The 12,940-nt window shown below is 42.5% G+C and overlaps 1 protein-coding gene across 1 annotated transcript in view; it reads right to left on the bottom strand.

Annotated features, from left to right (window-relative positions):
• kiaa1109 (KIAA1109) overlaps window positions 1-12,940 on the bottom strand; it is a 196,078-nt gene that overhangs the window by 103,092 nt on the left and 80,046 nt on the right. The window contains exons 46-48 of the mRNA XM_083792424.1: window positions 9,607-9,755; window positions 8,991-9,246; window positions 8,355-8,516 (exon numbers count right to left, since the gene is read on the bottom strand). Coding sequence (XP_083648550.1) covers window positions 8,355-8,516; window positions 8,991-9,246; window positions 9,607-9,755 — 567 coding nt within the window. The remainder of the gene's footprint in view (window positions 1-8,354; window positions 8,517-8,990; window positions 9,247-9,606; window positions 9,756-12,940) is intronic.

Raw genomic sequence — 12,940 nt, 5'->3', positions numbered from 1 at the left:
TATTTTTGTTCGAGCACCTGTTGAATTAGCCTGGGATGTGCGTGCACCTCCAGACCACATAAACTACATTCTGCTAAGAAAGTACACGCAGGCTTTTTTTTGGGGGAGTTTGGAAGTGCTCGGCAGAAGTCATTCAACAATCCTGCGTACCACGTGTATTCACTATATTTTCTTCAGTTTTTTTTGTATTATTTATTCACTGTAAAGGAATGCAACAAAAACAATCAACTAACTTACTTCAACACAGACTAATGGAGTTACAATCAACTAACTTACTTCAACACAGACTAATGGAGTTACAATCAACTAACATACTTCAACACAGGCTAATGGAGTTACAATCAACTAACTTACTTCAACACAGACTAATGGAGTTACAATCAACTAACTTACTTCAATACAGACTAATGGAGTTACAATCAACTAACAACCAACTACCTAAGTTACTTCACCAACCAGCTGACTAGTTGACCACCACAGAAGTATCATGTTCTGACCTGAATGTGGACTGCTAGCTGTTGGCAGTGCTTGGTACTGGTACTGGTACTGGTTGTCTGGACAGTCCACATGCTCTGCATGATAAACCAACATTATGAACACATTTAATTAAACAACATGCACTATTTGACACCAGAGCTGAGAGACCAACAGACACTAGTTGTCGGTTCGCAACGTTTCGCAAAAGAAAGAAACGTATTCTTTATTTTGCTGTTCTTTTTGTTCGAGAACCTGTTGAATTAGCCTGGGATGTGTGTGCACCTCCTGACCACATAAACTACATTCTGCTAAGAAATTACATGCAGGCTTTTTATTTTTATTTTTAATTGCTGGAGTTTGGAAGTGCTCGGCAGAAGTCAGTCAACAGTCCTGCGTACCACGTGTATTCACTATATTTTCTACAGTTTTTTTTTATTATTATTTATTCACTGTAAAGGAATGCAACAAAAACAAACAAAGCATCTCCTTTCAAGCTTTCTTGGGGTGAGTAGCTGTAGCCACAAGAACATGTCACTTTCACTAGCAATGGCTTTGTTTCCTGATTCTGTTGATGCTCTTATTTCAGCAATTACCTGATTCACACAGACACAGAAACGCACAACACAAACTAATGGAGTTACAATCAACTAACTTACTTCAACACAGACTAATGGAGTTACAATCAACTAACTTACTTCAACACAGACTAATGGAGTTACAATCAACTAACTTACTTCAACACAGACTAATGGAGTGACAATCAACTAACTTACTTCAACACAGACTAATGGAGTGACAATCAACTAACTTACTTCAACACAGACTAATGGAGTGACAATCAACTAACAATCAACTAACTTACTTCAACACAGACTAATGGAGTTACAATCAACTAACTTACTTCAACACAGACTAATGGAGTGACAATCAACTAACTTACTTCAACACAGACTAATGGAGTGACAATCAACTAACTTACTTCAACACAGACTAATGGAGTGACAATCAACTAACTTACTTCAACACAGACTAATGGAGTGACAATCAACTAACAATCAACTAACTTACTTCAACACAGACTAATGGAGTGACAATCAACTAACTTACTTCAACACAGACTAATGGAGTGACAATCAACTAACAATCAACTAACTTACTTCAACACAGACTAATGGAGTTATAATCAACTAACAACCAACTAACTAAGTTACTTCACCAACCAGCTGACTAGTTGACCACCACAGAACTATCATGTTCTGACCTGAATGTGGACTGCTAGCTGTTGGCAGTGCTTGGTACTGGTACTGGTTGTCTGGACAGTCCACATACTCTGCATGATAAACCAACATTATGAACACATTTAATTAAACAACATGCACTATTTGACACCAGGGCTGAGAGACCAACAGACTCCATTTGTCTTAGCGGTGATATCGATTCCTGAGCTGAACATATTCAACCATCACTATGCAATATGTGGACGGAATGGTGATGACATTTCACATATTTCGCAGATTCATGAAGGGTGTATAGTATTTTGTGGTGTATACAAATTTTCAACATGGAAACAATTATGACAATTATGCAAAATAAAATAAGTGTGATTACTTTATCTGGAATAATGTGTGATTAGGTTATGGTGCAATAGTCGTGGCCACTTGGACACAAGCTGGAGGCCATCACCTCCTATGCCCTCTAATACAGGGGTTCTCAGTGTTTTTGGCTGGGAACCACCGAACATGCTTTGGTCGTGTCTCGCGACCCCCGCCCCACCCCCACCACCGTTACAATAACCTTAATAATAGAGAAAATACATCATGAATGAATACTGAAACCAGATATTAAGGAAAGTTTATGCATGCACTATGTGTACTACTGTATGTAAATGCTGAATTTCCATTTTCCAGCCATTCAGTTAAAAAGTTTCTAAATCCTGACCTCAGTTTTCAGAAAAAGTAAAATATTTATTAAAAAATTACAAAAGAAATCCATGCTGCTATATATATATATATATATATATATATATATATACTGTCCATATCAACAAGCACCCAAAAATGGCTTCTGTCTCGAAGGGTAAAAACAACAAAAGGGGTTCCTGCCCTAAATGGGTGAAATGGCATTAAACTCACCAGCATTGCAGCTGTACGGAAAGCTTGAATTATTCTCTTTCAGTCTGCAAAGTGTTTGCTTAATAAAAGTCCACCGTAGACATGTTATAAACTACGTTTCGCAAAAGAAAGAATAGGTACAGACTTATTCTTTCTTTTGCAGTCTGTTATTTTTGTTCGAGCACCTGTTGAATTAGCCTGGGATGTGCGTGCACCTCCAGACCACATAAACTACATTCTGCTAAGAAAGTACACGGCAGGCTTTTTTTTGGGGGAGTTTGGAAGTGCTCGGCAGAAGTCAGTCAACAGTCCTGCGTACCACGTGTATTCACTATATTTTCTTCTGTTTTTTTTGTATTATTTATTCACTGTAAAGGAATGCAACAAAAACAATCAACTAACTTACTTCAACACAGACTAATGGAGTTACAATCAACTAACTTACTTCAACACAGACTAATGGAGTTACAATCAACTAACTTACTTCAACACAGGCTAATGGAGTTACAATCAACTAACTTACTTCAACACAGACTAACGGAGTTACAATCAACTAACAACCAACTACCTAAGTTACTTCACCAACCAGCTGACTACTTGACCACCACAGAACTATCATGTTCTGACCTGAATGTGGACTGCTAGCTGTTGGCAGTGCTTGGTACTGGTACTGGTTGTCTGGACAGTCCACATGCTCTGCATGATAAACCAACATTATGAACACATTTAATTAAACAACATGCACTATTTGACACCAGGGCTGAGAGACCAACAGACACTAGTTGTCGGTTCGCAACGTTTCGCAAAAGAAAGAAACTTATTCTTTATTTTGCTGTTCTTTTTGTTCGAGAACCTGTTGAATTAGCCTGGGATGTGTGTGCACCTCCTGACCACATAAACTACATTCTGCTAAGAAATTACATGCAGGCTTTTTATTTTTATTTTTAATTGCTGGAGTTTGGAAGTGCTCGGCAGAAGTCAGTCAACAGTCCTGCGTACCACGTGTATTCACTATATTTTCTACAGTTTTTTTTTATTATTATTTATTCACTGTAAAGGAATGCAACAAAAACAAACAAAGCATCTCCTTTCAAGCTTTCTTGGGGTGAGTAGCTGTAGCCACAAGAACATGTCACTTTCACTAGCAATGGCTTTGTTTCCTGATTCTGTTAGAAGTGTTTAACTTTATTTACCCAAGGAAAGTTGCTGAGCATGGATGCTCTTTTTTCAGCAATTACCTGATTCACACAGACACAGAAACGCACAACACAAACTAATGGAGTTACAATCAACTAACTTACTTCAACACAGACAAATGGAGTTACAATCAACTAACTTACTTCAACACAGACAAATGGAGTTACAATCAACTAACTTACTTCAACACAGACAAATGGAGTTACAATCAACTAACTTACTTCAACACAGACAAATGGAGTTACAATCAACTAACTTACTTCAACACAGACTAATGGAGTGACAATCAACTAACTTACTTCAACACAGACTAATGGAGTGACAATCAACTAACTTACTTCAACACAGACAAATGGAGTTACAATCAACTAACTTACTTCAACACAGACAAATGGAGTTACAATCAACTAACTTACTTCAACACAGACTAATGGAGTTACAATCAACTAACTTACTTCAACACAGACTAATGGAGTTACAATCAACTAACTTACTTCAACACAGACAAATGGAGTTACAATCAACTAACTTACTTCAACACAGGCTAATGGAGTTACAATCAACTAACTTACTTCAACACAGACAAATGGAGTTACAATCAACTAACTTACTTCAACACAGACTAATGGAGTTACAATCAACTAACTTACTTCAACACAGACTAATGGAGTTACAATCAACTAACTTACTTCAACACAGACAAATGGAGTTACAATCAACTAACTTACTTCAACACAGACTAATGGAGTTACAATCAACTAACTTACTTCAACACAGACAAATGGAGTTACAATCAACTAACTTACTTCAACACAGACTAATGGAGTTACAATCAACTAACTTACTTCAACACAGACTAATGGAGTTACAATCAACTAACTTACTTCAACACAGACAAATGGAGTTACAATCAACTAACTTACTTCAACACAGACAAATGGAGTTACAATCAACTAACTTACTTCAACACAGACTAATGGAGTTACAATCAACTAACTTACTTCAACACAGACTAATGGAGTGACAATCAACTAACAATCAACTAACTTAGGCCTACTTCAACACAGGCTAATGGAGTTACAATCAACTAACTTACTTCAACACAGGCTAATGGAGTTACAATCAACTAACTTACTTCAACACAGGCTAATGGAGTTACAATCAACTAACAACCAACTAAGTTACTTCACCAACCAGCTGACTAGTTGACCACCACAGAACTATCATGTTCTGACCTGAATGTGGACTGCTAGCTGTTGGCAGTGCTTGGTACTGGTACTGGTTGTCTGGACAGTCCACATGCTCTGCATGACAAACCAACATTGTGAACACATTTAATTAAACAACATGCACTATTTGACACCAGGGCTGAGGGACCAGCAGACTCTAGTTGTTCTTTCGCAACGTTTCGCAAAAGAAAGAAACTTATTCTTTCTTTTGCAGTCTGTTCTTTTTGTTCGAGCAGCCATTGTTGGGGTGAAGTATGCATTAACCTTTACCACAAGAACACATCACTTTGACTAGCAAAACTTTATTTACCCAAGGAAAGTTGCTGTGAGCATGGATGCTCTTTTTTCAGCAATTACCTACTTCACACGGACACAGAAACGCACAACACAGACAAATGGAGTTACAATCAACTAACTTACTTCAACACAGACTAATGGAGTTACAATTAACTAACTTACTTCAACACAGACTAATGGAGTTACAATTAACTAACTTACTTCAACACAGGCTAATGGAGTTACAATCAACTAACTTACTTCAACACAGACTAATGGAGTTACAATCAACTAACTTACTTCAACACAGACTAATGGAGTTACAATCAACTAACTTACTTCAACACAGGCTAATGGAGTTACAATTAACTAACTTACTTCAACACAGACTAATGGAGTTACAATCAACTAACTTACTTCAACACAGACTAATGGAGTTACAATTAACTAACTTACTTCAACACAGGCTAATGGAGTTACAATCAACTAACTTACTTCAACACAGACTAATGGAGTTACAATTAACTAACTTACTTCAACACAGGCTAATGGAGTTACAATCAACTAACTTACTTCAACACAGGCTAATGGAGTTACAATCAACTAACTTACTTCAACACAGACTAATGGAGTTACAATTAACTAACTTACTTCAACACAGGCTAATGGAGTTACAATTAACTAACTTACTTCAACACAGACTAATGGAGTGACAATCAACTAACAATCAACTAACTTACTTCAACACAGGCTAATGGAGTTACAATCAACTAACAACCAACTAAGTTACTTCACCAACCAGCTGACTAGTTGACCACCACAGAACTATCATGTTCTGACCTGAATGTGGACTGCTAGCCGTTGACAGTTCTTGGTACTGGTACTGGTTGTCTGGACAGTCCACATACTCTGCATGATAAACCAACATTATGAACACATTTAATTAAACAACATGCACTATTTGACACCAGGGCTGAGGGACCACCAGACTCTAGTTGTCGTTTTGCAACGTTCGCAACGTTTCGCAAAAGAAAGAAACATATTCTTTATTTTGCTGTTCTTTTTGTTCGAGCACCTGTTGAATTAGCCTGGGATGTGCGTGCACCTCCTGACCACATAAACTACATTCTGCTAAGAAATTACATGCAGGTTTTTATTTTTATTTTTAATTGCTGGAGTTTGGAAGTGCTCGGTAGAAGTCAGTCAACAGTCCTGCGTACCACGTGTATTCACTATACTTTCTTCTGTTTTTTTAAATTATTTATTCACTGTAAAGGAATGCAACAAAAACAAACAAAGCATCTCCTTTCAAGCTTTCTTGGGGTGAGTAGCTGTAGCCACAAGAACATGTCGCTTTCACTAGCAATGGCTTTGTTTCCGGATTCTGTTAGAAGTGTTTAACTTTATTTACCCAAGGAAAGTTGCTGAGCATGGATGCTCTTTTTTCAGCAATTACCTGATTCACACAGACACAGAAACGCACAACACAAACTAATGGAGTGACAATCAACTAACTTACTTCAACACAGACTAACGGAGTTACAATCAACTAACTTACTTCAACACAGACTAACAGAGTTACAATCAACTAACTTACTTCACCAACCAGCTGACTAGTTGACCACCACAGAACTATCATGTTCTGACCTGAATGTGGACTGCTAGCTGTTGGCAGTGCTTGGTACTGGTACTGGTACTGGTTGTCTGGACAGTCCACATGCTCTGACAAACCAACATTATGAACACATTTAATTAAACAACATGCACTATTTGACGTTGAGGGCTGAGAGACCACCAAACACTATAGTTTTCTTAGCGGTGATATCGATTCCTGAGTTGAACATATTCAACCATCACTATGCAATATGTGGACGGAATGGTGAAGACATTTTCACATATTTCGCAGAATCATGAAGGGTGTATATTATTTGTGAACAATTTTCAACATGGAAACAAGTATGACAATTAGGCAAAATAAAATAAGTGTGATAACTGTATCTGGAATAATGTGTACTTCAACACAGACTAATGGAGTTACAATCAACTAACTTACTTCAACACAGACTAACGGAGTTACAATCAACTAACAACCAACCAAGTTACTTCACCAACCAGCTGACTAGTTGACCACCACAGAACTATCATGTTCTGACCTGAATGTGGACTGCTAGCTGTTGGCAGTGCTTGGTACTGGTACTGGTTGTCTGGACAGTCCAGATGCTCTGATAAATCAACATTATGAACACATTTCATTAAACAACATGCACTATTTGACACCAGGGCTGAGAGACCAACAGACTCCATTTGTCTTAGCGGTGATATCGATTCCTGAGTTGAACATATTCAACCATCACTATGCAATATGTGGATGGAATGGTGATGACATTTCACATATTTTGCAGATTCATGAAAGGTGAACAATTTTCAACATGGAAACAATTATGCAAAAATAAGTGTGATTACTGTATTCACATATTCACCCGCCACATAATGATGACATTTTACACAGTTCGCAGATGCATGCATGGTGAATATTATATGTGAACATGTTTCAACATTAGTTTGACCATGCAAAAAATATGATTATGAGATGTATGTAATAATTGTGACAGGCCTTGAAGGAGCCCATATAAGTTAATGGCAAGGTGCTATAGGTGCACCTTCCAATGACAGCCCATTCATCCAAACAGAAATGTCCTAAATCTAAAATAGTATTAAACAACGTCAAACTCACCAACATTGCAGCTGTACGGAAAGCTTGAATTATTCTCTTTCTATCCTCAAAGTGTTTGTTTCATAAAAAATCCACTGCAGAGTTTGCAGACATGTTATGAGCTACTTTGTGTCCTTGCAGGTGATTATTTTTCTAAGTGCTGGAGTTTGGAAGTGCTCGTTAGATATCACTCAACTGCCCCTGCGTACCACCTGTTTTGAATTATCACATAATGCAAGAGGCAGCGGGACATTTTGCTCTACCGAAAACGAGTGCTTCCAAACTCTGATGGAAACATGGCCACCGCAGCCTTGCAAACGTTGCAACGGGTGTCCCTGCTGTTGCGTTTACCTGTCTGCAGACTGTTGTGCTGGGAGCGGTGCACGGGGGAGTCCTGGGTGGCGGTCCGGTTGCCCACGGCGTGAGACATCCAGTTGTAGAAGCTGACCGACGAGGGTCCCGACACGCCCAGCAGGGGGTGCTCTGTCAGCATGTCGGTCCCCAGGCTGTTCCCTATAGAGCGCCACAAAAGGAGCCAGTTTTGAATTTGCACATAATTGCAGGAGGCAGCAGGACGTGAACCTGACGCTGCCAGATCCAAGAAGCTTGCTACACAAATTTTTTCACGGGGCTGTTCCTTTTTTTCAAGATACTTGGTAGATGATTGGATGGGACCGTCTGTCTATCACCGTGTGGGCGTGCAAACACAACCAATCATATTGACGTGTCTATATAGCTTCACATCCGGTTTCGCACATATCCCGCCCTTAGCTCACGCTGATTGGTTCGGTACGGAACGGATTTTTGTCAGCTCAACTCCCTGAGAGATCCCAGATGAGTGCTGTGTTGGGGAACATGGTTACCCAATACCGCCCTCATCTGGCAGCGTCAGGTTAGCAGGACGTTGCATTACTGAAAATGAGTGCTTCCAAACTCTGACGGCTGCGGTCTGTTACTCTGCCTGGCGGCGGGGGGGGGGGGGGGTACCTGTGCGAGTCAGAGAGGTGCTCTTTGCCACGGTGGAGGCGGGGGGCTCGTTGTTGTTGTTCCTCTGGGGGGCGCTGCTGTCCAGCAGGCTGCGCAGGCTGCCCGTCAGGTTGCTGAGGAGGCTCTCTTTGCGCGGGCTGTCCTTGGCGCCGGGGGGCGCGCCCGCTCGGCCCCCTCCTCCCCCCCCAACGTGGGCCGGGGAGTCGGCGGCCGTGTCCCCGCTGGTGTAGCTCAGCGACTGGTACGGATGGGAGCCCTTTGAGGAGAGGAGACAAGCCGTTAATGTGACGGCATTTCACTGACGGGACTGCCATTTGGATTTCTTTTCATTTTCTTTTCTTTTCTTTTCGTTTTTTTTTTCATGTCATGTCATGTTGGATAAGCAGGGAATCTTAGCTTCAAATTGACATATTGGGTTGTTCAGTTTGACCCCACCAGTTTTGGAGATATATATATGGCTTATAGAGCAGGGGTTCTCAATGTTTCTTTTCTTTTTGGCTGGGGATCCACGGAAATGCTTTGACCCCCCCCGATCGACTATGTTTTGCCAAAATGTTCACACCAGAACAAAGACTCTGCCAGCAGCAGAAGGTGGAGCGGGCGCTCGTACCTTTACCTTTATCTTGAGGGCGTACTCGCTGTGCGTGTGGGACTTGGACAGCTTCCTCATGATCTCCACGCCGCTCACAGGGCCCGTGTTGGCCTCTTTGGGTGGAGGTCGACTGCAGGCTCCCTCCAGTAGCATGGTGTGTTCACTCACTGTGGCTGCATACAAGACCACAACACTCTGTTAGACACAACCCTCCCTCCAGTAGCATGGTGTGTTCACTCACTGTGGCTGAATACAAGACCACAACACTCTGTTAGACACAACCCTCCCTCCAGTAGCATGGTGTGTTCACTCACTGTGGCTGAATACAAGACCACAACACTCTGTTAGACACAACCCTCCCTCCAGTAGCATGGTGTGTTCACTCACTGTGGCTGCATACAAGACCACAACACTCTGTTAGACACAACCCTCCCTCCAGTAGCATGGTGTGTTCACTCACTGTGGCTGCATACAAGACCACAACACTCTGTTAGACACAACCCTCCCTCCAGTAGCATGGTGTGTTCACTCACTGTGGCTGAATACAAGACCACAACACTCTGTTAGACACAACCCTCCCTCCAGTAGCATGGTGTGTTCACTCACTGTGGCTGAATACAAGACCACAACACTCTGTTAGACACAACCCTCCCTCCAGTAGCATGGTGTGTTCACTCACTGTGGCTGCATACAAGACCACAACACTCTGTTAGACACAACCCTCCCTCCAGTAGCATGGTGTGTTCACTCACTGTGGCTGCATACAAGACCACAACACTCTGTTAGACACAACCCTCCCTCCAGTAGCATGGTGTGTTCACTCACTGTGGCTGAATACAAGACCACAACACTCTGTTAGACACAACCCTCCCTCCAGTAGCATGGTGTGTTCACTCACTGTGGCTGAATACAAGACCACAACACTCTGTTAGACACAACCCTCCCTCCAGTAGCATGGTGTGTTCACTCACTGTGGCTGAATACAAGACCACAACACTCTGTTAGACACAACCCTCCCTCCAGTAGCATGGTGTGTTCACTCACTGTGGCTGAATACAAGACCACAACACTCTGTTAGACACAACCCTCCCTCCAGTAGCATGGTGTGTTCACTCACTGTGGCTGCATACAAGACCACAACACTCTGTTAGACACAACCCTCCCTCCAGTAGCATGGTGTGTTCACTCACTGTGGCTGAATACAAGACCACAACACTCTGTTAGACACAACCCTCCCTCCAGTAGCATGGTGTGTTCACTCACTGTGGCTGCATACAAGACCACAACACTCTGTTAGACACAGCCCTCCCTCCAGTAGCATGGTGTGTTCACTCACTGTGGCTGAATACAAGACCACAACACTCTGTTAGACACAACCCTCCCTCCAGTAGCATGGTGTGTTCACTCACTGTGGCTGCATACAAGACCACAACACTCTGTTAGACACAACCCTCCCTCCAGTAGCATGGTGTGTTCACTCACTGTGGCTGCATACAAGACCACAACACTCTGTTAGACACAACCCTCCCTCCAGTAGCATGGTGTGTTCACTCACTGTGGCTGAATACAAGACCACAACACTCTGTTAGACACAACCCTCCCTCCAGTAGCATGGTGTGTTCACTCACTGTGGCTGAATACAAGACCACAACACTCTGTTAGACACAACCCTCCCTCCAGTAGCATGGTGTGTTCACTCACTGTGGCTGCATACAAGACCACAACACTCTGTTAGACACAACCCTCCCTCCAGTAGCATGGTGTGTTCACTCACTGTGGCTGCATACAAGACCACAACACTCTGTTAGACACAACCCTCCCTCCAGTAGCATGGTGTGTTCACTCACTGTGGCTGCATACAAGACCACAACACTCTGTTAGACACAACCCTCCCTCCAGTAGCATGGTGTGTTCACTCACTGTGGCTGAATACAAGACCACAACACTCTGTTAGACACAACCCTCCCTCCAGTAGCATGGTGTGTTCACTCACTGTGGCTGAATACAAGACCACAACACTCTGTTAGACACAACCCTCCCTCCAGTAGCATGGTGTGTTCACTCACTGTGGCTGAATACAAGACCACAACACTCTGTTAGACACAACCCTCCCTCCAGTAGCATGGTGTGTTCACTCACTGTGGCTGAATACAAGACCACAACACTCTGTTAGACACAACCCTCCCTCCAGTAGCATGGTGTGTTCACTCACTGTGGCTGAATACAAGACCACAACACTCTGTTAGACACAACCCTCCCTCCAGTAGCATGGTGTGTTCACTCACTGTGGCTGCATACAAGACCACAACACTCTGTTAGACACAACCCTCCCTCCAGTAGCATGGTGTGTTCACTCACTGTGGCTGAATACAAGACCACAACACTCTGTTAGACACAACCCTCCCTCCAGTAGCATGGTGTGTTCACTCACTGTGGCTGAATACAAGACCACAACACTCTATTAGACACAACCCTCCCTCCAGTAGCATGGTGTGTTCACTCACTGTGGCTGCACCTTAGAGTATATATGAATAGAGACGGCACCCAGAGGAAACCCTGAGGCGAAATGGACATAGAGGCCAAATTTGATATTGCAGCGTGGGCCCCAAACACATGAACGCGCTGGTCCGTTGACTATCATTGTGCACGTTCACGACGGCAGCACGCTCGTGCGCGTTCAACGGCAGCGCGTTCATGTGTTTGGGGCAAATCCATCCCAGAATGCACTCTGTTCCTATACCCGGAAGGAGGAGTGAAATCGCCTCATGCGCTTTTGAGCAACTTAATGTGGATGGAAGGAGAACTCGGATGCCATCTCTATTCATACTGTATATACTCTAAGGGCTGCACACAAGACCACAACACTCTGTTAGACACAACCCAGGACCATGCTCACCAATTTACAATTTAGGCATTTAGCAGACGCTCTTGATCCTCACAGTAAGCAAGAACAAAAAACATGAATCATACGTTAGCTAAGAACCTAACAGTGGGATTTCTATGCAAATAAAACTATATTTATACACTATAGAGTGCTATGTTTACTACATAAAATGCTATAAGTTTAGCCTTTTAATTCGCCTGTAAGAGAGCATGTCAAGCGGAGCCACTAAACATGGTGCTCACACAGTGGCCTCTCCAATATGGCACAGAAACCCATTAGAAAAGACATATGCTACATAGGCTCCACACTGTATGTATCTATGGCAAGGCGCCACTTATCAAAACATAATCAACAGAGTGAGATGGGGCATAGAGGAGAGGAGAGGAGAGGAGAGGAGAGGAGAGGAGAGGAGAGGAGAGGAGAGGAGAGGAGAGGAGAGGAGAGGAGAGGAGAGGAGAGGAGAGGAGAGGAGAG

This window comes from Protomyctophum parallelum (assembly GCF_964188405.1).
Source record: "Protomyctophum parallelum genome assembly, chromosome: 20".
Lineage (NCBI taxonomy): Eukaryota > Metazoa > Chordata > Actinopteri > Myctophiformes > Myctophidae > Protomyctophum > Protomyctophum parallelum.
This window is presented reverse-complemented; position numbering and strand designations above follow the sequence as displayed.